Raw genomic sequence first — 25,510 nt, forward strand, 5'->3', positions numbered from 1 at the left:
AGGAATTCTCAGAGTGAGCCAATTCAATGGTCATATTCCTATATGCACCATCTATATATATAATTTAATAAATGAGATCTATTAATCTTCATCCAATGAAAACCATTATATATATATATATATATATATATATATATATATATATATATATATATTGATCTTTTCGGATTATTAATGTCCTTTTTAATAATTCTATGACCAAGAACAATTTAGATTAAATTATAAAAGATTTATCTCTCAATATTGTGATCACTATCACAATGATAAATCTCTAAATTTAATCAAGGACCTTATTATATTAACATTTTAATATAATAACAATAACAAATTATTTAACACGTGATTGATTGGATTATGGTCATACTACTTATTCCCAACATTGGAGAGATTGTTTACAAAGTACAATTCCCTCCTTCTATGAAGATCTACCCGATCTTCCATGTGAGTATGTTTAAACCATATCATGAAGACCAAGAATCCAAGATGAACCATGTAGAGGTGATTCAAGTCGTGCTTCGTGTGTGGTGATTAGATTCTTTGATAAACAAATCGAAGAGATCTTAGCTAATCGTGTCGTGCAATGAAGAGGAGTAACACCAAGTATCCAATAATTGATCAAGTGGAAAGGACTCCCGATAATCGAAACTAGCTGGGAAGCTCGTGAAGATCTGTGGCAATTTCAAGAACACTTAGAATACTATCATAAACAGAACGCGACGAGGACGTCTATGGAATAGGCGGGGGAGAATGTCACAGAAAATTTTAGAAGATTAGATTTCATGGTATTTGTATAGTTTTTTGGAGTGTTTGATAATACTCTAGATGGTTCAAGAATATTCTATAATGTCCTAAAAGGTCTCAGAAGACCTTAGAAAATTCTAGAAAACTCTGGATGGTCATAGAGTATTCTATAAGAGTTTGATGTATATAGAAGTATGAAGAGTAGTATAGAATAATCTAGAAGTATTTAGAAAATTGTTGTAGGATAGATATTTGTAATGAAGGTTCTGAATGATTAATCTGAATCGTTGATTAGATTTAATCCTAACAATTATTCATTAAGGAGGTGGATAGTTATAAATAAAAGGTGAGAGTTAGAATTTTAGGGTGTGAGTCATTTGTAACAAACACTTGAATAATAAAGTATTCTTTTTATGAAAGTTTCATTTCTCTTGTGTTCTTACTTCTTAATTTTTTGCTAAATACTCAGAGTTAAGCTGACTTGATCTTTAACTTAAAAAGTTGAATAAATTTGAGTGACAACACAGTAACATTAAAGTGTGTTTAAAGCCATGACACCAGGCACACAAGCTCCATAGTTTTATTATGAGTTATTATATACTTAAATAGCATCTCTTGTAATTAAATAATAAAAACAGATTTTTATATAAATATATTTGATATTTTTATTTTATAACAATTCGTGTCTTTGAGTTAGCAACTTATAATATTTTATATGTATATTTTTTCTTTTTAACATATTACTATGATGACTTGTGTGTGTGACTAAAATTTTAATAATAAAATGAAAAAAAAATTCTGCTCTTTTCAAACTAGTCTAGCTCCGCATCTATATGCTTAGAAGATGGTATTGAAAGAAAGATTTATTGATATATACAAAAACTAAACCTCATCTATAATCTATAATTGTGCATAACGGAAATGATACATAATAGTTTGTTACAAACACACTTACAAACATACCTATAGTATCATTTTGAAGGGGAAAAAATAAGATACATATTTTATCTATTTGAACAAACCTTGCTTATAAAAAATTACAAATAATAATAGAAGTAGCTCCAATCCAATCATGTAAAAAAATTAAATAAGAGGCATAGCAATGAACACAAAAATTAAGCGACAAGCCACATGAAATAGGTTGACCAAAGTGTCACTGCAACTGAAGCCAAAATATATGTCCATAACATGATAATTGAACATTCACTTTCACCAGCTCCGAACAACTGTGCTATGGTTGCTGAAAAATAATGAAAGTAAATTCCAAAATAACGTAACTAATTAAAATTAAGTCATATGTAGTCAAATTATTTATATGCACAATTCCTAGTTTTGGCACAAAAAATGACGTTACAAGTAAATTTGCATTTTTCTGATAAATAGATACCAACATCATAAATCAATATGAATGGAAAATACTATGTTTATACGAAAAATCATTCATTATGTATTTGTATATAAATATATGTGTTGTTTAACTTATTTTAATGTGTATTTTATATTTTAATATATATTCTATACGGATAGGTTATTTGATGGCTGATTTTTTATGTGCACGTAGCATTATTGTACATTTATACAGACATCAAAAGTATGAGATTAGAACATTGGTTATACATACCTATAGCCATAGCTGGTGGAAGTGCATATTGAAGCAGCAGCATAAACTGATATAAGGGATCTGCAGGCACCAAACCCAATTGTGTAGCCCATTTAACAATCAGAACACCCAAAATTGGCAGCAAAATGTATCTCACTACCAAAATTCCTATGACCGTCCAAAATGGAGTTCTTGCTCCCTTCAACCCTGTGCCAATCATCAATAGAAACAAAGATTCATTTATAATCCGCAAAGAGAAAAGTCGAAAGAAAAAATCATCTTTACGTTCTTTCTTTTTATCTGTTACTGTCACGTTTTAGTACATCTTTAAATTGACGTATTTGGTAAGGATGTGACAGTGACAGATAAAAAGAGATTACAAATTAAGAAGAGTGATACAATGTAGTTTTACCTTTAAGGAGGTTTGCACCCATAATAAGGGTGATGGTTGGAATTGCTGCTTCACTGCATATAATAATAAGGTATCATAAGCAAATAAAAACTTTCCTAAGAAAATGTTTCTTTTGTACTTGTAGCCATGTAAATGAGTAATATATGATGATTTTGATTCTGTTTGTTTTGAGCAATGAAGTTTTGAAGGACTGCAGACTTATTAGATAAAATCATGCAGTGAGAAAAGCTAAGTAGCTAGAATAAGTGCCCTCTACACAATTTTGGTTTTTTAGTAACTTGAAAATTTAAAAGATGAAGGTTTGTGATGCATACCCCACCATAGTAACAGAATCTTCAACCACATGAAGTGGAGCATTGCTTCCAATCAGGAGATTACGTAGCGGGGAAATTACACCAACAATGAATCCAACAATCTACGGAACTTTAAAGTGTCAGTTATATGGATCAAACGATATCATAATACCTTGACAATTGTCATACTTTGTCTCTAAAATCATTTCACCAAAAGGCAGGATTTTCCTTCTTATTATCAACCATGTATTATGGAAATGATTTTAGAGACATGACCATTGATCTCAGATGATAGATGAACACTGTATCATACCGCTCCAAGAGTTGCAGGCGAAAATACGGCTTTGATATTGGAGTTGAAGAAAATTGCTTTGAATTTTTGCTTTATTTTATCTGTCATTGATACCTGCAATAAAGCACCCAAAAATGTTTGGAATCAGTACAATTCTTGTCATAATGAAATTCTGTGACCTTTAAAAACATGAGTTCTGCAAAGCAGAAAGTTTGAGATAATGTAATCAGTGATTAGTAGTACTATACTAAAGGGTTATGCAGTTTGTAGAGGTTTCATTGAAAACCATAGATTCATTCAAATCTCCAAAAGCCTATATCCATGTCCAGAACTCCAGATTTGAATTCACTCTCCAATCTCCAATGTCCATGTATACAGTTAATATGATGCTGATACAGAAACATTTCCAATACCTTTATAACCTTTCTTAAGATCATAATCTTTCTTTTTGAACCTATGAAATAAGTCTCTTTCAAGAGGGAAAGTTTATGTCACAACCTTAGATTTTTCTCCAGCTTCTGTGGAAGAAAGTAGTTGGTTGTATGAATCATCCTCTTTCGCCGGATACTTGGACGGCGACTCTGGCGAGCATTCGTCAGGGAACGGCCCTAATAACTCCCCTGAAGCATGGATAGAATGAATGGAATGAATGCTTGCAGTACTTTCTCTGTGGAATTTACTTGCTGAAACCCTCATTATGTTATAAACATAACTCCATATATAAACTGCTCCAATCTAGAGATTATAAACAAAACAAAACAAGAATTAGCCCCAAATTAACATCATAATAAGAAGAGATAAAGAAGCTACATACAGCCATAGATAGTGAAGCATATGCCATCCCATATTTGTAGCAGACATCAGGATCTCCAAAAGGGCTACCTTTATCTTTGCATATAGCAGGGATAATGATTATAGGCAAGTTTCCTAAGTTTCCTGTTCAAACATTAATGAAAAATTTAAGCTTTCTCAGATCCATTAGTGCTAATACTTATTATTATACAAATTAAGAGAATTTAGAGGGTTGGTAATTACTATACCTGCAGAACAGACACCAATTATCAAACCTTCTAGGTTTTTGGGAGCCCTTGTGATTTTGACTAGGATCCATCCCAAAATTGACCCTATTATAAATGTAATGAGAATGTTCACTGGCATAAACCACCTTTAACAAAAGAAACAAAGTTAGAACACATGAATCAGAAGAAACAAATTTAAAGCAACATAAACATAACTACTACTACTCACAGTGTAACAAAATTCTCAAATGTTATAGTATCTGCCAAATTTCCTCCAACCAGTGCAGGATTGAACACATAATGCACAAGCTGTTACCAATTAATAAACACTCTTCACATCAGTAACATATACATACACACACATATATATATATACACACACATATGTAACAAGTTAAGTGACTTACATGATTGACTTGAATCCTTGCATCTTTTCCTAACAAGTTGACATTTTCAAGAGCAAGAAACAATCCAACTGCAGTGATTAACAAAACTTTGATGACTGGCAAAGAAGCAACATAGAAAAGATCCAGAAGCCCCATCCTGATGATTCAGCTATACACTATTAAATCCTACATACAAAGCACGAATCTTCAATAAACAAACATATATACAAATAGAATGAAGTGATTCATTTTATTACTAGAACTTTGGCAGCAAAGAACACGTTCACAACGTGAAAGAGAAGAAGAAACAAAGAAGAAGACGAAAAAAAGAAAACAATAGAATATGGATTACTACCTCTGTCGTTTGAACATAGACAAAGCTTAATTTAAGAAAAGAAAAAAAATTGAAAAAACGTAACTGAATAGTTTCCCATATATGATGATGAGGCTTAATTGGCAACTGCACCAACCAACATTTATACGAACAATGATTATTGGGTATAAAGTAAAATAAAAAATAAATAATAAAAAAAGAGGAAAAATAAAAGCTTGAAACTGTACACTTCTCCGCATCCAATACTATGCTGTGATAGAGAAATGGGAAAAGAAACAGATAAAACCAAAAAAAAAAATTACTAATTTATCACTAAAAAATAAAAATTATATATGACGTTGGAAATTTAATTAAAATAAAAAAGAAAAACAAATGTAGCTTTCTAGAAATGAACGCTTGATAAAATATAAAAAAATTTTAAAGTGTATTAATATATTAATATTTAAATAATTTTTAATTATACAAAATATATATAATATATAATTAAATTAACAATGAAATATTGGTCGACTAATATATTTAAAAACTTTCCTAAAATATATACCATACATATGTACGCTCAATTTAGGGAGAAGAAAATGTGGTTGACCTTTAAAGTATTGTAAGAGTATTTTATTATTGATTAATTTATTAGTGCTATAATCTTTTTTTTTTTTTTTTGTACAAGTGTCATAATCTTTGAAGGTATTAGATAAGCACAAACGCTATATGAATAATCCTGAGCACTTCCAAATGGATCAATCCGATCTATTTAGATTCAACTTGCTTAAATTCATAAATTCAATGAGTTAATTTATTTAAGTTCTATTTATTTATGAGCCATAATATTTTAGTCCAGATTATTTATTATCACGCTAATAGATTAAATGGTCGACTCATTTATTATTTTATTTTACTTTTTAAAATATTTTAATAAAAATATTACTTTTAAGTAAAAACATTAAATAAATATTTTTTAGTTAAATAGATCAAATTTTTTAATCAAATAAAAAATATTAACAAAAAGCTAATTCTTTTTAAAAGAATTAAAAATTAATTCGTTTAATTTAAAATTTAAAAAAAATTAAAATCAGTTTAAATTAATTTTTAAAAAAAGTATTTATTTTTTATTTTTTTAAAAAAAAATTAATCAACAAAAATTATTTTATATTTGAATAGACTTTTTAAAAAAAATTTTTAAATATTAAAAATATCTTTTGTTTCTATTTTTTAAAGCAAGATATTATTAGCTTTTAAAAAAATTAATTTTTTTAATAAAAATATTTTTTAAAAAGACGTATCCAAATAAATTTAAATCGAATAAAAATATTTTATTTTTTAAAAAAGATATTTTTTACTCAAAAAATCAATCCAAACTAACACTTAATTTAAAAGACAAAACCTATCTTTTTAAACTTATAAATGATCTAATCTGATAAATTTATTCTATTTTAATAGTCCTAAATTAACCATTAATTAATTTACATACAATCACTATAAATGGATATATATTTTAGTAATTTAAAATATATATATATATATAGTAAAAATTAACTATTAAATTAATTATTATATATTTATATATGTTATTTTAATTAAATAACCAATTATTAAAATAATAAATTTATAATAGATGAATAATTAAAATAATTAAATATATATACGATAACTAATTAGTGATTGACTTTTTTAGGAGAACGTAGCAGTGGAGTGGCAATAATTTGAATGAGGGTGTGGTGGCAATTGTACTAGTAAAGCACATGGCGAATATTGTGAATGATTGATTTGAAGGGACCATAAAGAAGTTGTTTAATGTTACTTTTTCCAATTAAGCAATGGTAATAATAAGGGAGAGTAATGTTGCTCTCTTTAAAGATCAAAGTTAGGTCGCATTAAAATTCTCAACTTACTTTGATGTTGGCCCCAAGTGGTACACACATACATAACATCATGAAATTAATGTACACAAGACATATAGTTGATAATTCTCACTGTTTCTTGGTGTCTATTCTCACTTTTGTTTGGTTGTATCTACCCAAGAAGGGAAAAAAAGAAAATAAAAAAAAAGAAATTGAGACAGAACAGGATTATTGTGTGTCTTGTTGCCATTATTATTGTTTATGGCAAACAAGAAAGGAACTGGTGAATGAAGCAATCATTGCTGCTCAGTCAAATTTGAAATTTCTATTAGGTAAATTTTATAGTAGTTATAATTTGGCTGATTTTTTTGGTTATGGAAGAGGTGATGGTGTTGTGTCAGGTTATGGATGATGGAGGTGTTATACTAATTTGTGGGATAGTTTTTTGTTCAAATTTGGTGTTAAGAAATCAGACTTTCTGAATTCTTTGTTTTTAAGTTTTTGAAAGCAAATCGGAGGGTCCGTTTTGCATGGAGAGAGAATATGAAATTCACATAAAATAAATCAGATCCTGCAATTTTTTCGTGATCAAATTTTTTTTATGATTTACATAAAATCGGATGGTCCGTTTTCTCTGTTAATTTGCTTTTTGAATTAAGTTCAAGAAGTCACTGGGTTCGAGTTGTGCCTAACACCACACCAATGTTAAGCACCACTCCTCTCCATATCCAAGTCCAGCACCAGCTTTGCCTCCATAATCAAATTAAAAAGCGGTTATAATTTGGTGTCTAATTTTTTTAATTTATTATTTATGATAAATTTTAAATATTTAATAATTATTTATTTTTATATTTTTAAATAAAATATTATTTTTTTAATAAATTAGATAAACACTTTTAGATATTATAGTAATTATCTTTCTATTAAGAAATAAAGTCATACTCTAGGGTGACAAAACGATAAATTAAGTGGTGGCTGAAATTCACACTTCATTTATTGTAAAACGAAGAATGTTTGAACCACGGTAAAATTAAAAAATGTGGGCTCAAAACATATTGTTAAACTATTAAATTAAAAAATTTAGACTAATAATTAAAAATATTAACCAAAACAATAAATTATATGACATTTAAGTTTTTTTCTAGTTAAAGTCTTAGAGACTACTTATTTATTTATTTGTTTGTTTATGTTTTGCATTGGATCGTTAAACACGTTTTTAACTGTGTATGTTGAAAATAAAGCCATTATTAGGTGAACTTTATTGTAACTTTAGAAGAGAGAGAAACTAACAGAGTATTATTTATTCATTGTTTCAGATTATCTTTTAAATAGTGAAATGAAATATAGTTGTGTTTCATATAATAAAATAAAGTAATAAATAGTATTAGCACCTTAATTAGTTGTTTAATAGTAAGAGGATTTTGGCTTTTATAATAGGGTTAAACGGTTAAACCTTAATTAGCACCTTAATTATTTTTTTTCTTTTAAGAATTAGTCAAAAATTAAATAATATGAACACGAACACCTCTTTCATCTAAGCTTCCAATTAAACCCAATTAGTTAGTATACACATAGTACGGTTTAGGGTTTATGCATTCTTATGACTTGAAATAATTATTGGTGTATCTATATTAAGTTTATTGTTAATTATTAGTGAATTTTCATATTTGTTATCATGATTATAACGCTATATATATATATCGCCAGAAAAAGCAAAACTCTTATTCTAATTATCTAATCTAATAATAATAAAGTTATGTCAAATAGGATTACGTATTGAAAGAGACAGCCGTTGAGAAATTCCTCTCAATCGGGACAGGACTAGAAGAAATACACACTTAAAAAAATTAATTAATTAAACATAAATTAATTTACTATTTATATATTATATGTGCATTAAATATTAATGAATAAATCCATAAAAAATGAGCTTCAAAAAGTAAAATGTGGAAAATCTAGAGCCACACATGTCAAGAGAAAAAAAAGGCTAGGCATGTTTTTGAGTACATGTTCATCTTGATTTCTAAATTTGCAAATTAAACATTATTCTTTAATTATTTGGGTCCTTAAGATTGCACAATAAAAAATTGTGGCAGTTTAAACTGAATTTAGCGACGGTTATAAACAATAAAAATTAAATTAAAAAATTATGCGGTTTTAAACTGTCGCAAAAAAATTAAAAAATAATTTAACGGTTTTAAATTATGACAATTTATGCTCGTTTAAAAAAGAACAGGTAAATCCTGTATATGGACAATATATTAGATTAACGGCAATTATACTAGCGATTATTGAAATTTGCCGTAAAAACTAATTCCTACATCTTAAATTACGCGTGAAATGTAATTTTGTAGCGATTTAAAACTGCGGCTATTGGCAAAATAAAATGTCGCTATTTGATGCGTTTGTTGTAGTGTGTTAAGAGTTACTATAAATGAATACCTTTAATAATTTCAGAAAGTAAAGTTGCGAATGGTGCAAATATAGATATCACACTAAATAAATAAACTTGAATTCAAACTTTTATATTTATGATGAGAGGGAGAAGAAACCGGACCAGGTAAAGCCTAGTTGGATAATTATGAATGAGAAGATATATAATTAAACGACAAATTAAATGGATGCAAAAGTCCTTTGAAACACGACAATAATTGATATTTGATAGATATATTATTATTAGGATTTTGTTAGCTAGATAATAATTTTTGTGAATAATGTGAACAATAAATTTTAAAATTGGTTTAATAAAATAAAAATATACTTTATTTCTAAATTTAGGACCTAAATTTTAATATTAACATAATTATCTGCACATCTAATAAATTAAACATTTAATATATCTATTATTCATATTATTTAGTATTTTTATTATCTAGCTATAGTTATTTTTCTTTATTATTATTATTATTATTATTATTATTATTATTATAGGGTTTAGTAATAAGACACAACCAAGTCGTCATCATCGCTTGCAATAATTTTGATACATGCATGTAATCCTATTTATTTGTAGCCTTACTAGTTCTTTTTTTTTTTTTCAGTAATTCGAATGCGATTGATTTGTAGTTTGCTAATATTCAAGACCAATTAATAAATTAGAAAAAATTGCATTCAAATCTATATTTTGGAATACATGTTTATATATATATATATATATATATATATATATATATATATATTTGAAGGAAATAAATTAAATAATTTATGTTGATTATTTATTTTGCATTCATTACATTAATAAAATAGTATTTCTGATTTTTTCATATCAACCACACAAATGTACATCTTCGTTCCAATCCAGGCAGGATCATGTGTTGGGGGATAATATTTTCATTTTTTTAAATGTTATATTAAAGGCTTAATAGAAGAATCTGATTATGACAGATACAAATTTTATTAACTTAGATTCGAATAATTTTTTTATATCCGGTGCGCATTTCATTAATTCATCGTTGAGTCATTTTATATTATCTTGATAATCAAATTTATCAAATTTTAAAAAATTGGATATCAATACATAACATTATTATAATATATCTATGTAATCTAATGGTCATATTATTTATATTTTTTAAATTATAACATATATATAAATTAATTTTAGATTTTAATAATTTTTATTACGAAAAAATTATACATCCATGTATTTTTTACATGGTTGTTAACCAAGTAATTTCCTCCACACGTGCATCTCCCACCCCTCACTCGTTTGCCATACACGCGCTACATATAACGTGCTGCAACCTAAAGCTTTGCTCAACGTAAACCTTCTTCTGCAACTTCTTCTTTTCTGCTCGCGTTCTTCCTTATTGATCTGCATTGTCTTCGTCGTTCTCCTCTGGTCGCGCTCATCTTCTCGTTTTTTTTATTTCGATCTGGTTAATTACGTTGCATTTATCTTCTTCTTATTCTTCTTCATTTTCTTTTTCGATCTGCACTTCTGAATCGAAACAATAAATGACTCAACTTTAAATCAGGAGAGCGATTTGGATTACTCTTCTGAAGCGAGTCAAACTGACAAAGTTTGGATTATTCAATTTTGAATCGAATTGAATGGAATGCAATTGCTAATTTGAATTGAATTAAATGGACAGAGATGTACTGAATTGAATTGAATTGAATTGATAATATGTAAATTGTAGGCAGAATTATTTGAATTTAATTTTATATAATAGATTATATTTCGTTCACTTAATATTATACAATTATTTTACCATGAGTACGATTTTTTTGGTATTGAAACAAGTTGGTTACATGATTACAAATGATTGATTGAATTGATAATAATTAATAGTATGGATCTTTCACTTAGTATAAATAAAATTTAATGCCACTGCTGGGGCTTGGAGATTGTTTTCGAAATGCACGTGACAGGCAGCTTGTTAAGTTGAGCCAGTTTGTTTCTTCAACCCATTTTAATAGTTGGTTGGATTTTTTTTTTTATAATGAACAATTTGATAAAATAAAAATAAGAATTTAACCATCTTAAAAAAAGATAATAAAATTCAAACGCGATAAAAATTATAAATTCAACATTAACTAATATTTCATTTCATTACTCTATCAATTTTTTTATTTTAAAATTTCTTATTTTAGTAGACTAAATATTAGTAGTTGCTAAAAAATCATAATTATTTTGTTAAATGTGAAATTTTGTTGTTGGAGAGATTTGGGCTCTCATCAATCTCTGTCAGGTGAGTCTAAAGATGAAGGCTGAAGAACTTGAAGAAGAGAGTGAGAAAGAGAGATGAACAGAGGAAAAAGGTGCAAGTGAAGAAGAAGCTATTAGTGAATTGGAATTTGGAGAATTGGAATCTGTAGAAGGAGAGATTGGAGAAGATGAGAAAGGGATTTGGCGAAGATGAAAGTCGTGTTCATTCATCATCTGTTTCTGCATTACATGCTTATCTTTATATAGTTACACAAGAGCTAACTAACTTAATCTGCCTAACTAACTTTGCTAGCTGGCAACTCTAACTGACTAATACTAACAGCAGCAATTAACTAACTAATTCTAAGTCTGTTATATCAGGTTACAGCCTCCCTCAAACTAGGACTATGAATATCCAAAAGGCCTAGTTTGGAAATGTTGCTTGAGAAGGGACCATGGGCTAAGGCCTTGGTAAGGAAGTCAGCCAACTGGTTCAATGAAAAAACTGGCATGAGGTGTGTGAGACCTGAGAGATGTTGGTTTCGAGCAGTGTGGCAATCAACTTCGATGTGCTTAGTTCTCTCGTGGAAGATAGGATTAGTGGCTATGTGGATGGCTGATCTATTGTCGCAGAAAAGTGTGATGGGCTCTGTCAGTGGCATTCCCAAATCATTCATGATGTAAGATAGCCATTGAGCTTGGCATGTTGTCAAGGCCAGAGCTCTGTACTCAGCTTCTGAGGACGACATCGCAATAGTGTTCTGTTTCTCGCTTTTCCAACTAATGAGTGACTTTTCAATGTAGAAGCAATGTCCAGTGATGAATTTTCTGGAATCTACACATGTTGCCCAGTCTGCATCCGAGAACCTTATGAGTTTAAGATCATTGGCAGCCAAGAAGAACAGACCAACTGAGGGACATCCTTTTAAGTACCGCAGCACCCTGTGAGCAGCTTGCAGGTGTACATCTGTGGGACAATCAATAAACTGACTAAGTCTTCCCATTGTGTAAGCTAAATCTGGCCTTGTGTTGGTCAGGTACAAGAGCCTGCCAACTAGTTGTCTGTATGGGGCTCGATCCTCTAATGCATTACCGCTTTCCCTTGACAATTTTGATGCAGAAGTATAATCTATTGGAGTGCTAGCTGTCTTGCACTCTAAGAAGCCGAAGTCTTTGAGGATGTCTAAGGCATACTTGCATTGACAAAGATGGATCCCTTTTGACGAGTGGGCCACTTCCATGCCTAGGAAGTACTTCAAGTCCCCCAAATCTTTGATTTTGAATTTTTGATCTGGTAGCTGCTTGATTGAATCAATCTCAGCAAGGTCATTGTCTGTCAAGACCAAGTCATCCACGTAAACCATGATGATTGTAACCCCCTGAACTGTAATTTTGGTGTACAAAGAATGATCTGATTTTGATTTGGAGAAATCAATCGAGCTCAATATTTCAGTCAATTTCAAATTCCACTGTCTACTAGCTTGTCGCAGGCTGTAGAGCAATTTTCGCAATTTACACACTGAGTTTGCTGCCAGTTCAGATTGTTGAACCCCTGGCGGAAGCCTCATATAGACCTCTTCATGTAGGTCACCGTGCAAGAAAGCAGTATTCACATCTAGCTACTTGATATGCCATTGTTTTGCAGCCGCCAAGGCCAAAACCACTCTCAAAGTTGACATTCGAACCACTTGACTGAATGTATCAATGAAGTCAACACCTTCAATTTGTGTGAAACCCTTTGCAACCAACCTGGCTTTGTATCTTTCGATGGTTCCGTCAGGGAGGAATTTAATCCTGAACACCCACTTGCATCCTATAGCTTTCTTGCCATGAGGGAGTGTTGTGATTTGCCAAGTTTGATTTTTTTTCAAAGCCTCAAGTTCGCTTTGTATAGCTTCTTTCCAGCAACGATGAGTAGCATCTTTCTCATAGTTACTAGGTACAACGTTTGCAGAAACAGCCAAAGAAAAAACCTTGTGTTTTGGATTGAGTGCATCATAGGAAATATGCTGCGAAATAGGGTACCTGCAAAGAGGATGAGTGGAACTAGAAACTGAATTGTTCACTTTACAATGATAGTCTTTGAGATAGGCTGGTAACCTTTTAATTCTGGTAGATTTTCTAAGTTCAAGTGGCTGTGGATTTTGATGTGATGTATGTGATGTAAGATTTTCTGTTTGTCCAACAGTGTGTGCTGAATGTACAGGTTCATTTATGGTGTCATCAAAAAATTTGGAATACAAATTTGATGTGAAGATTTTGATAGTTTTGATGATGTGTAAGTGGAACATGAGTTTGAGGCATGTGTGGTTGATGCAAACTAGGAGCAAATGAGTCAGTGTAGTGAGAATGGATCAAAATTATAATTTTGCTGTGAAATTTTATTATAATTGTGCAGATCAGAATCATCATAGGCACAATATGAAAAGTGATTTTCATAGAAAATGACATCTCTAGATGTGAAAATTCTTTTGGTTTTCACATCAATAAGTGTGAATCCTTTTGTTCCTTCTTTAAAATCGAGAAAAGCACATTTGTGTGCTCTCGCGTCCAATTTAGTTCTTCCATTTGTAAGAGTTGATGTATAGGCGAGACACCAAAAAACCTTTAAATTGGACAGATTAGGTATTTGGTTGAAAAAAAGTTCAAAAGGTGATTTGTCGTTGAGAAATTGGCTTGGCAATATATTGATGATATGCACAGCATGCTTTACAGTAAAATTCCAAAAATATTTAGGCATAGATGAGTGGAATAGCAATGCTCTAGCCACCCCAAAATGTGTTAGTATTTTCTCTCCACTATCTCATTTTGTTGTGAAGTTTTAACACATGAAGTGTGGTGCATAATGCCTTGGGATGCATAAAATGATTGTATAGTAAACTCAGGACCATTGTCAGTTCTTAGGCACTTGACAGTGTGATTGAATTGAGTTTGAACAAATTTTATAAAGGTTTTAACCAAATCTGAGATTTCTGACTTTGCTTTCATACAAAAAATTCAGGTGTATTTACTTTTATCATTAACTATAGTAAAAAAATATTTGTGAGTATTAATAGAGGGGACTGAAATTGGTCCCCAGATATCAAAATGCAGCAAATCAAAACAAGCATTAGATTCAGAATTGCTATAAGAGAAAGGTAAGCATTTTTGTTTTGCTAAATGACATGAGTTACATGGGTTTATTTACTTATTACAATCAATGAAGGGATGAGTTTTGTGCATTACATGCAATCTATTCTGAGGGATATGACCTAATCTAGAATGTCAAAGTGCATTTATTTGAACGGATAATGCAGTGCAAGTTGCAGTGCTATTATTGGTGGAAAGTGCTGCTGTGAAAGTGAGCGACAGTTTTGCTGAATTATGCAGGCTATGATTATTGTGTGTTTCAGAAACATAATTAAAAGGTTGTCTATTCATTGTATAGAGACCGTCAGCACATTTAGCTACTCCAATCCTCTTCAAAGTAGCTTGGTCCTGAATCTCACAAATTTAATCATCAATTAATATTTGACACTTCAATCCATGAGTCAATTTTGAAACAGAAATCAATTTGAATTCAAAAGTTGGAATGAATAGCACATTTGAAACAAATAATTGATTAGAAAATCTAATGGTGCCAATGATGCTACTTGTCGTGTGGCTGCCATCACGCATTCTAACAATTATAGGTTTTACTTAGTAGTGTGAATAATAATCATTTATGTCAAAAGTGACATCATCAGTGGCTCCTGTGTCTATGACCTAGAGGAGGAATTTTGCAGTAACAAAGGATGAAATATTACTACTGTATTTTAAAACAACAATTTTACTTTGATTCATGGGAGTAGCATTTGGAGGGTGTTGAACCTAGGTTGTGACTTGAGGTTGCTGTTGAGTTTCTTGTCCTTTGAGAAATTTGATAATTGTTTACTTTTGGAGTGAATTGAGATCATAACTTGGCTCCTCACTAGCTTTCTTATGGCAATTGCCTAGACTAACTTGGTTGAGATCATCATTTATCTTATCAGCATGTGGTTTAGCAGTGGTGAAATTGATGCTGCTAGTTTGTTGTTGCCTTAGATGGGGTGGCAAGCGATGCTTTTTGTAGCATGTATCAATGGTATGACCTGATTTGTCACAAAATGTGCATTGTATTTTGGTGCCTTTACCTCTACCATTGCCTTGGCATCTTCCTCAGTCTCTGTCTCTCCCTCTATTTATGTCATCAGTTGGTTGATAAGGAGATATTGCTTTGTTGAATAAGATCTTTGAATCTTGACAATCATTAAATTGTCTTTTCTGTTGTGTTAACATGGAGAGGCAGTGTCTATATCAGGCATGGGAATCATCAACATTAGTTGTGATCTAACAGCAGTATACTAGTCATTGAGACCTCTTAAAAATCTTGTTGTGTAATCCTCTATTCTAAATTCTCGCATCACATTCAGTCCACATGTGCACGATTGTTCATAATGAGTGCACTCTGGAATTGGCCTGAAAATTGTCCAAGTCTTTCCAAATTGATTGTAGCTTCGTGTTGTAACATCCAACTTTTTGAATCAAGTCATTTTTTTAATAACTAATTAATTAATTAAAATGGTAATGATTTAATATTTGAATTTAAAATTTAAATATATGAAAGCACTAGTGGTAGTAAATCTCTAACCGACAGTAAACAACCTTTTAAAACATAGTCATAACTAATTCTACATTTATTATATTTGAATGATATTTTGTTATATGAAAAGATAAGAATACTAGCTCTATTCCTTAAGTCCAGTATAAAATCAAATTCAAATTAAATTAGGTAGATAAATTGGTTACAAGTTCATAGTAGAAAATCGCACTCTTATCAGCCAGTCTGATATATTAACAGTATTTCGAGAATATCTCAAGTTGTGATTATTCGATTGACTTTGTTTAAGATTCGTTTTAAAACTAATTCAATTCTCTATAAATTTGTCTCTAATAGCTATTTCCAAATTTTAAACATAGAAAAAGTTATAGAGCTCACAAAGTGACAATTCAGATTGAAGATTTCACCTAAATGCCTCCTAACATAATCTGCACAAACCTGAGAGGTATTTGATCCTTCCTTTCTCATTCTATTCCCTTTTTCTATAAAAAACATTCTAGTATACACAAAGTCTAGCTATGAAACAAGTCTATCTTCACTAACAAATCGCATCTATTTGCATCAGAACACCTATCGAAACTTTACTCGAGGTAGGGGATTTTATGCTAATTTTTATATGTCATATGTTAATTATTTTGGATATAGATGTTAGCATTTCATGTCATGATATAATGTCTCTTTCCTTCATACGCATTATGCATTATAATAACAATCTTATGTGCATTAAAGGACTGAGGGAATGATCCTTCGGTAAGGGAAGGTGACCCCCAAAAACAAGATAATCGAGATGATCCTTCGGTAAGGGAAGGCGATCGAATCGAGATGATCCTTCGATAAGGGAAGGTGATCGGCAAACTTTTGGGAACCTTCGGTAAGGGAAGGTGACTCCCATCAATTTTATATAATAAGATATCTTTGTTGATATAACTGTTTTCTTGTGTATGTCTAAATAACCTTGATTGTAAATTGAACTGAGAAAATGATCCTTCGGTAAGGGAAGATGACCCCTAAAGACAAGATATCGATATGATCCTTCGGTAAGGGAAGGTAATCGGTCGAGATGATCCTTCGGTAAGGGAAGGTGATCGACAAAACGTTTAGGATAAGAACCTTCGGTAAGGGAAGGGGACTCCCACTTTTTATACCGGTTTGAACTCAATACCTTCCAGAAAAGCTACGAAAAAAAGTAATGAAAAGTGCAATGAAAAGTGTGATCAAGATTGTTCTTCTTTTATCCTTTTTTTAATTTATGATTATATTTATTATTTCATCCAAAGATCCTTCTTTATCCAAAGTTCCTTTTTGTATGATGTATGATATTGTTTAAGATCTTTATTTTATTCAGATATATTCTGTTTGACTTATATATGAGAATGTTACTATTTTTTTCTTATTTATTATTTATTTTGCCTTGCTTTATGGTCTATGAGAACATCATACCAAGGTTCACGAGTTTACATTTATATGTTTTAACGCTATAGGCATTTTGTATGCATCAGACATGTCATAGCATAAGTAAATGAGAAGCATCTAAAAGTCACACCACTCCGACTAACAAAGACTTTTGAAAATAATAATTGAATAACATTGCATTATCACTGTTTTTATTTTAAAACTCGGAGTGGCTGGGGATGGATACGACGACACCATATAGATAAGCTACTGAGAAACTTTTGTTTCTCACCCCTCTCTCCGTACCATCTTCAGGAACGATGCAGTACAAAGCAATACATTGCTCAGTTGAGGTGAAAAGACAAGTGCACTAGTGGGAGCAAGCTATCGAGAACGTAGATACAAAACATTAAGCGTTTACCTTAAGAAGGAAGAATATGCGATTGTTTTAGCCATAATTATACAAATTAAGAAAGTTAGGACTTTTGTGTGTCTTGTCTTATTGAGTGATTACAATTGTAGCTATCATGTTTCTTGTTATGATTATTTGGCATGAGTAAAACTTGTCATTGTTGTGTCTTCATAGTTTAGCACGCCCGTTTTTTCATGTTAGAATTTTCAGATCTACTTATATATTTCAACTAGTAACTATTCTAATAAAAACTAGTTATTCAATATTTTTACAAATGTAAATTATTTTATAAAAAGAGTTCATATTTTATTTGTTTTAAAAGAAAAATTTCGCATGGTTTTAAATATCAGTTACTAAATATAATCCAAATAAAGCTTAACCCAGTTTAAAAGCATTAGGGTGTTACACGTGTAGTACGCAGTTATAGTGGCATCTCCTTGCCTGAGTTAGAAGAGCTCTTCTTGTAATTCAGCAACTCTGAACTTGTCACCCTGATAGTACCTCCGTTTCAATTCTTTCCACAAGTCTGAGGCGTTGTTATTCCAAATTATACTTTCTGATATTTCTGGGCTAAGGGACACAGTTATCCATGACACTAGATTGGTGTTGCACTTCTCCCAAGCTTCAAATAGTGGATCGAGTTCGTCCGGTTTCACAATGGATCCATCGATAAATTTTAACTTGTTCTTTGATTTCAGAGCTAAAAGCATGCTTCGGCTCCACGAACTGTAATTGTTTGCATTCAATTTAATAGGTATGAGAGGATTACCCGGACTTTCACTTGGATGGATGAAATAGAGGCTCACTGGATCTTGCATCAGATTCATAGTAGTTCTTGCCACATGAGCTTGAATCGCAGAGATCTGACTCAGAAAATTTGCAATTGATTGTTCGTCCATAAGAAAGGCTGGATTCGATTGATTAGTTATCATTGTCGATTGAGGAATTGATATGGATTCAAGAAATTGAGAAATTGAAAAGAATTAGGTCTAACAACTTCAAAACGAACAACAAGAAAAAGAGGAAGGTAATCGTTGAATTTGGTTTGGTTTCAGGTTCAGATCTTTCACCCTCGGTCTCGTTGATCGGAGCTGCGATCTCTCCTCCATGCTCACTGCACCATGTGAAATTTCGTGGTTGGAGAGATTTGGGCTCTCATCAATCTCTATCAGGTGAATCCAAAGGTGAAGGGTGAAGAACTTGCAAAAGGGAGTGAGAGAGAGAGATGAACAGAAGAGGAAGGTGCAAGTGAAGAAAAAGCTATTAGTGAATTAGAATTTGGAGAATTGGAATCCGCAGAAGGAGAGAATTGGAGAAGATGAGAAAGAGAAATTTTGGCAAAGATAAAAGTTGTGTTCATTCATCATCTGTTTTTGCATTACATGCTTATCTTTATATAATTACACAAAAATTAATTAACTTAATCTATCTAACTAACTTTACTAGCCGGCAACTCTAACTAATCAATACTAACAGTAGCAATTAACTAACTAATTCTAAGTCTATTATATCAGGTTAGATTAAAAGTACAAAAATAAGACATGCTAAATGATTTTTTTTAATTTTAGTTTGATTATTTGATTTCTTAAATGATATGAAAGATTAAATGCTAAAGTAATTAATAATTAAATATTGATGTGGTAAAATATGTTAAGCTAAGTAAATATTAACCTGCAATGCATCACTTAATAGAGTAGATTAGTCAAAATAATCAAAATAAATATTTTTTAACTTTTAGTGTATATATACATATATATAAAAGAATAACACTAAAAACATAAATCCCTTATTGGATCAAAAATTTATCTAAGCTTATTTGTTTTCTGATTTTTTATTTTGTATAAAAAAAACTATGTTATACTAGTTATAAATTAAAAGAGAATATGTAAATAAGTTTAATTTACATACACTTATGTATAAAAAAATTTACATAAATATTTAATTATATCATTAAAATTAATTAATTTTTAAATATATATGAATTTAATTATTGTATAATCATGGAAAATTATTTATACTATTAATATATTAAAATTAAACTCAATTTTAATATGTATAAGATATATATTAACTTAAATAAGACATAAGCAAAAGATTTCTCATAGGTATATCGCAGAACCATATAGATTTGGATGATTTACTCTCGGCCTTTAATTTTTGCAAGACTAACTATATCATATTTTCTTCATTTTATAGCTTTTGATTGGAAAACAAACTAAATTCAGTTCTCTTGAGTCTTCTTTCCCTTTCCAAATGGATTGTTCATAATTCAGTGATCGTGATTGATGATGCGATGAGGATATAAAGCAATAAATTAGAGCTTAAAAGGAATACGATCCACGCACCTGGCTGCTGAACAAGCAATATTATCAAAACATTTAATAATAATAATAATATAGCTAGTAACTTCGATTTACCACGATCTAGTACTTATGTAAATCGAATCATATAAATTCGAATTATATACTTGAACATCCAACGTTATATATATTATTAATTTTTTTAATATAGATCGAATCATATTGATTTAAATTGTACAATATTCTAGTAAATCGAATTAAATTGTTTCGATTTACATAAAGTGAAGACAAATCGAAATAACTTATTTCGATTTACATAGAATTAGCACATGTACATAATATATTTTATTATTTTATTTTAGGAGATTCATGTAATTTTATTTTTTAATTTATTTTTTTATGTGATTTGTCCTAATTAGAGATACGTAAATCTCTTTGTATCAAATTCAAATTATTGTAAGAGAGATTTATATGTTTTTTATTTACAAAAATAAAAAATTTATTTATAATTTAATTTTAATAAAAAATTTATTTATTTTCGTAATAAAAAATAGAAACTTATTTGTTTTTTTTTTTAATTTTAGGTGTGACATAATCGATAACAATAAGAAGCTTTAAATAAAATGTTTTTAATAATACGTGAATAATGAAGTCGGTACACTAGATTTGAATATATATATACTCCATTAGTATATTCTGCCTTATAGCGAGTGATGATATATGTTTATATATGTAGGTAATGGAAAAGTATAGGGTACCAATATATTATCTGCTAACTTCTGCCAACTCTTATTTATATTTGTGTTTCATGAAAGTGTGTTCGTAGATGTGTCTAATAATTAATATATTTTAAATACATATATAAAGAGACACATCCAGAAAATATATCTATAAAGACACTTCTATTAAACACAATTATAAAAAAGACATTTTTATTAGACACATCCATGAACACACTTTCATGAAACACAATTATATAAGAGTTGGCAGAAGTTGGCAGATATGCTGTTGGTAACGTAGCATAACCGAATATATAAAGTTATTCTCCTTGGTTTATATAAAATTAATGAATAAAATCTTTAAAGACAAAACAATCGTTGCTACATTATTTTTATATGTATGTAAGATGTAAGATGAGATGATTGTGTATTCTGATTTTGAGGAACAAATTAAAGGAAGATAGAAAATTAGAAACAAAAAGATAGTAGAAAAAAAAAAAAGAGTAGTTCATCTTTATCTTTAATGGGAGATGTTGTATTCAAATGTTATTACTAAATATTGAATCAATTAATTCATTTAAATTGGTCGAATAACCAATTTATTTATCTGATTGAATAAGTGTTACAAATTTATCGAATTAAAAAATATTACGAAAAAAAACATTGAACCAATTTGCCACAACTTAATTGATGGAGATCCTTTAATTTGGCTTCTATTTTACAATTTGAATTCAAGATCTTCAATTAAATTAAATTGTGGAACGGATGAAATGGATGATTACTTGATTACGTTGTTAGTTTAGGCACTCAACTTGCTAATCATAGTCCATACTCAATAGATATCCATTCCAAGATTTCCACGTTAATGTATACATGTTCTCTTCCTTTATTAATTACAAAGTATATAGATGGAAATATAGTTACGCTAGGTAATAATAAGGGGTGTAATTAACTTTACCCAATTCTATCTTTTTTAAGTTATACTATATAGTTCATAAAAAAATTCAGAATATAAAAAAATATTTAAATCACATAAAAAAAATTAAATCACACTAAATTTATTTTCAAAAAAATTGTAGATTATTTTTTTATAATTAGATGTTTTTTTTTTTAAAACATCTAACTAATACACTTCGTTCATAAAAATAATTAAACGATACTTACATAAAACAAATTTTATAAAAATAAATTTATATTTTTATGTTATACAATAAAAGAATGTGCAATATTTGATTATAGAAAATTTTAAAGAATAAAAATAAAGACAAATTTTTTACTTCTAAAATTACACAAACTGCAAGACATTGAGATATCTTATTTTCTTTTTTAAGTAGATATAATTCTTTCAAAATTTACAAAAAAAAATTCATAAACATCAAATATTTTTCAAGATATTCTTTTCAAATATAAAAAAAACTAGCCTATCAATTTTAAAATGCCCATAAAAAAAGCTATTACACCATTAAAAAAAACAATATATCACACAAAGAAAAAAATAACCATTAAAAAGTTAAATGATGCTATACATCCAAATTTTTTTTATAACTAAAATTAATTAAATTAGTTTAAATTCAACAAAAACTAACTTTATCATTAGCGCGCGTAAACACGTTACGCTTCTTTGCGTTTTTCTTTTTCTTTGTGTTCTTTTTCTCCTCCTTTGTTTTCTTGTTTTTATTCTTGTTATGAGAGTAAAATAAAAAAATTACAAGAAGTTGAAATAAAAAAAAAGATGATGATGATAACGAAGAAAAAGATGGAAATGAAAAATTTTGAATTATACTGAATTTATCAGACAATAACACTGTAATCTTTTTACCGTGGCACATAAATTTTTTGAGCTACACGTATTGGATTGAATTCTTGCGATAAACAAAAATAGTACCGAAATTTCATAATTTTAACATCAAAATTTTGTTACAAAATGTATAAATCTCTTCTTTAATGCTGTATTTTTTTCTTTCTTTTCTTTTGCTCTTACATCTTCTTTTAGGAGTATTTTTCTCATATTAGATTTGAATGAATATATATTACAATTTTATTTAGTTGATGAATGTATTCACACTTATTAGGTTAAATTTTTACTGGAAACAAAAATAACACCAAAATTTATTCAAGGTGACACCGAAAGTTCGGTATCAAAAATAATATATCTATATGTTATTATTAAAAAATTTTGGTGTTATTTTTTTAATAAATTATATATAATTCAAAACTCGTTCTCTTTCTTTTCCTCTTTTTTATTTTTTGTTGTTGTGATTTCTTTTTTTATTTTTTTATAATTTTTTTACGATAACAATGATGATGATAAAGAAAAAAAAGAAAGGAAGAGAAAAAAATTTAAATGAAAAAAAAAAAGAGGTAGCAACAACAATAATATTGATGATGGTGATAATAACGATGATAACAAACTAAAAAGAAAAAAAAAAACAAACAAACAGTAATAGTGTACACGGAAAAAAAGCGTATGAATATAAAAATAATTATACAACTTAATTAATTTTAATTGGATAAATTACTTAATTATAGAATATTTTTATAAAAGGTTATTAAAATTTAAGTCGTCTCAGCCTCTCAAAAAAATAAAAGAAGAGACTTTGCTACGTATACAAGCCTTGAAGGGTTTTAAAGACTGACATTTGCAAAGAGTTGCAGACATTCAAACATTATTGATGTCATGATGTTAGATATTTATGTTCAATAATTATTCTCCTTAAATTATTAACACACGTATTTTCATCATTTCACAATAAATATATTCGTTCATGTCATTCTAGGTTTGCTAGAGTAAAAATATATTACAAGTATACTATATGAAAAAATAATTGATGTAAGATTGGTTAAGATAACAAATCTTTTAATTTTGTAGTCAGTTATTTTGGAATTAAATTCTAAGATTTTTTTAGAAAAAATATAAGTGAAAAATCAAAGAATAAATACTGTAATTACAATATAGATAAATATAGAGAATTAAATTTGAACATATCTAATCATGATTCATTTACCTTATTTCAATCATGCAACCACTAATTTTAAAATAAACGCATGAAACGCATGAATAACCATAAAATTAACCACTAATTTTTTTTTTCTTTTGCTTTGAACAACTAAGGGCCCCTTTTGGACAGGTTGGTAGCAAGCAGAGTTGATAAGGACAGATAACACCTGTCTATTATTACTTCACGTTTTTTTTTTCCAAAAAACTTCAAGTATTTTATTCTCTTTATGCAATTGACTTAACATTTGTTAGTAATTCTCTGCCAATACTTTACAAAAAATACATCTAACATAAGTGTTTGCATAATTACTGTGTCAACAGTTGCAAAGTACACTCTCAACTCCTTGAAATTTTTGCTGAAGGGTTCCGACAACATTGTACTTTTTCTTTTCGGCCTTTGTCCGTCTGATCACTAATCACAAGGATATGATTGTAATTTTGAATAATTAAATGCAAGTGCTATAGGAGACAATAATTCTAACAAGAGAAATGTTAGAAAAAGTGAAAAGAAAAAATCGAAGATTTCGAAAAATTAATTTGATTTATTTTGTATCATTTGCTCAATAATTTTACAGGATCAAAAAATTATTTTTTTTAGTTGAAATTAATAATTTAAATAATACACGATGTCTGCTTATAAAATCAAATCAATACGCTCTAAAAAAAATATTCGAATCTCTTCGATTTCATAAGTCTATCTCTATGGAAATAGAACGAAAGAAATTTTGAGAATTGAAGAGAAGATCACGACGAGACGAGCCGTTTCTCGTTAACAATAGATGTCAAGTAAAAGTGCAGTGATGTATGCAGTTGAGGCATCTTAATAGACCGGTAGATGAAAGTTGTTCTAACAAATGGGGTTGACGACCCTTTTTTTTTGCGTGAGGAAAAAAATCTTTTTGTACAAATAAAATTCTCAAAAGGGTATACAAAAATATATATATAGACTTATCACAATTTTCTTCGTAATAAAAATATTTATTGGTTCGCAGAAAAATATATAGGTCTAGCAAAAATAATTAGAGAGTTTAAATTAATTCTTTTTAGAGAATTAGACAGTCTTCTCAAAAATCGTTATATTTATTATTTTTTATTATCATTTTTAGTCATCAATTTAATTCTTTTAATTTATATTCTAACACACACTTTTAAATACTAAAATTAAAATTAATAAATTCTGATTTATAGTATTTTTCTTCCAACAATATAACTTTACATATACAAGTTCTTATAATTGACGAAGATAAACTAACAGTGACAGTGACCGTTAAGTGTTAATGGCTAAAAAACAGATTGTAAAGAAAATTTAGGGAAACAAAAAAAACCCTTGCTGCACACCTCAGCAATTGGGCACATGGAGAAGGGGCCATAAGGCATATATATTGTGCTAATACAGTGATTGCATAATAAGGAAAAATGAATGTTCGGTCTACCCTGAAATTATGAAAATAAAAATTGTTCTCAAATGATTCATGTACGTTAAAAATTAAAGAGGAGCAGCACCG

At 29.2% G+C, this 25,510-nt stretch overlaps 1 protein-coding gene across 2 annotated transcripts; it reads right to left on the reverse strand.

Annotated features, from left to right (window-relative positions):
- Positions 1–1,591: 1,591 nt before the first annotated feature.
- Positions 1,592–5,638, reverse strand: LOC112747620 (protein PIN-LIKES 3-like). 2 transcript variants are annotated; one of them, XM_025795734.3, is made up of 11 exons: positions 5,163–5,638; positions 4,765–4,929; positions 4,587–4,666; positions 4,379–4,503; positions 4,153–4,274; positions 3,837–4,073; positions 3,360–3,452; positions 3,068–3,168; positions 2,754–2,806; positions 2,363–2,548; positions 1,592–1,981 (listed from the first exon to the last, which is right to left on the reverse strand). In XM_025795734.3, the coding sequence occupies exons 2-11, from the start codon at positions 4,897–4,899 to the stop codon at positions 1,857–1,859; spliced, it is 1,257 nt and encodes a 418-aa protein (XP_025651519.1). In that variant the 5' UTR covers positions 4,900–4,929; positions 5,163–5,638; the 3' UTR covers positions 1,592–1,856. The 2 variants fall into 2 exon arrangements, with proteins under 2 accessions (XP_025651519.1, XP_025651517.1); XM_025795732.3 differs by having other exon boundaries at positions 5,099–5,329.
- Between the last annotated feature and the right edge of the window lie 19,872 nt (positions 5,639–25,510).

The sequence above is a fragment of the Arachis hypogaea genome, chromosome 15 (assembly GCF_003086295.3).
Source record: "Arachis hypogaea cultivar Tifrunner chromosome 15, arahy.Tifrunner.gnm2.J5K5, whole genome shotgun sequence".
In the NCBI taxonomy this organism is placed as follows: domain Eukaryota; kingdom Viridiplantae; phylum Streptophyta; class Magnoliopsida; order Fabales; family Fabaceae; genus Arachis; species Arachis hypogaea.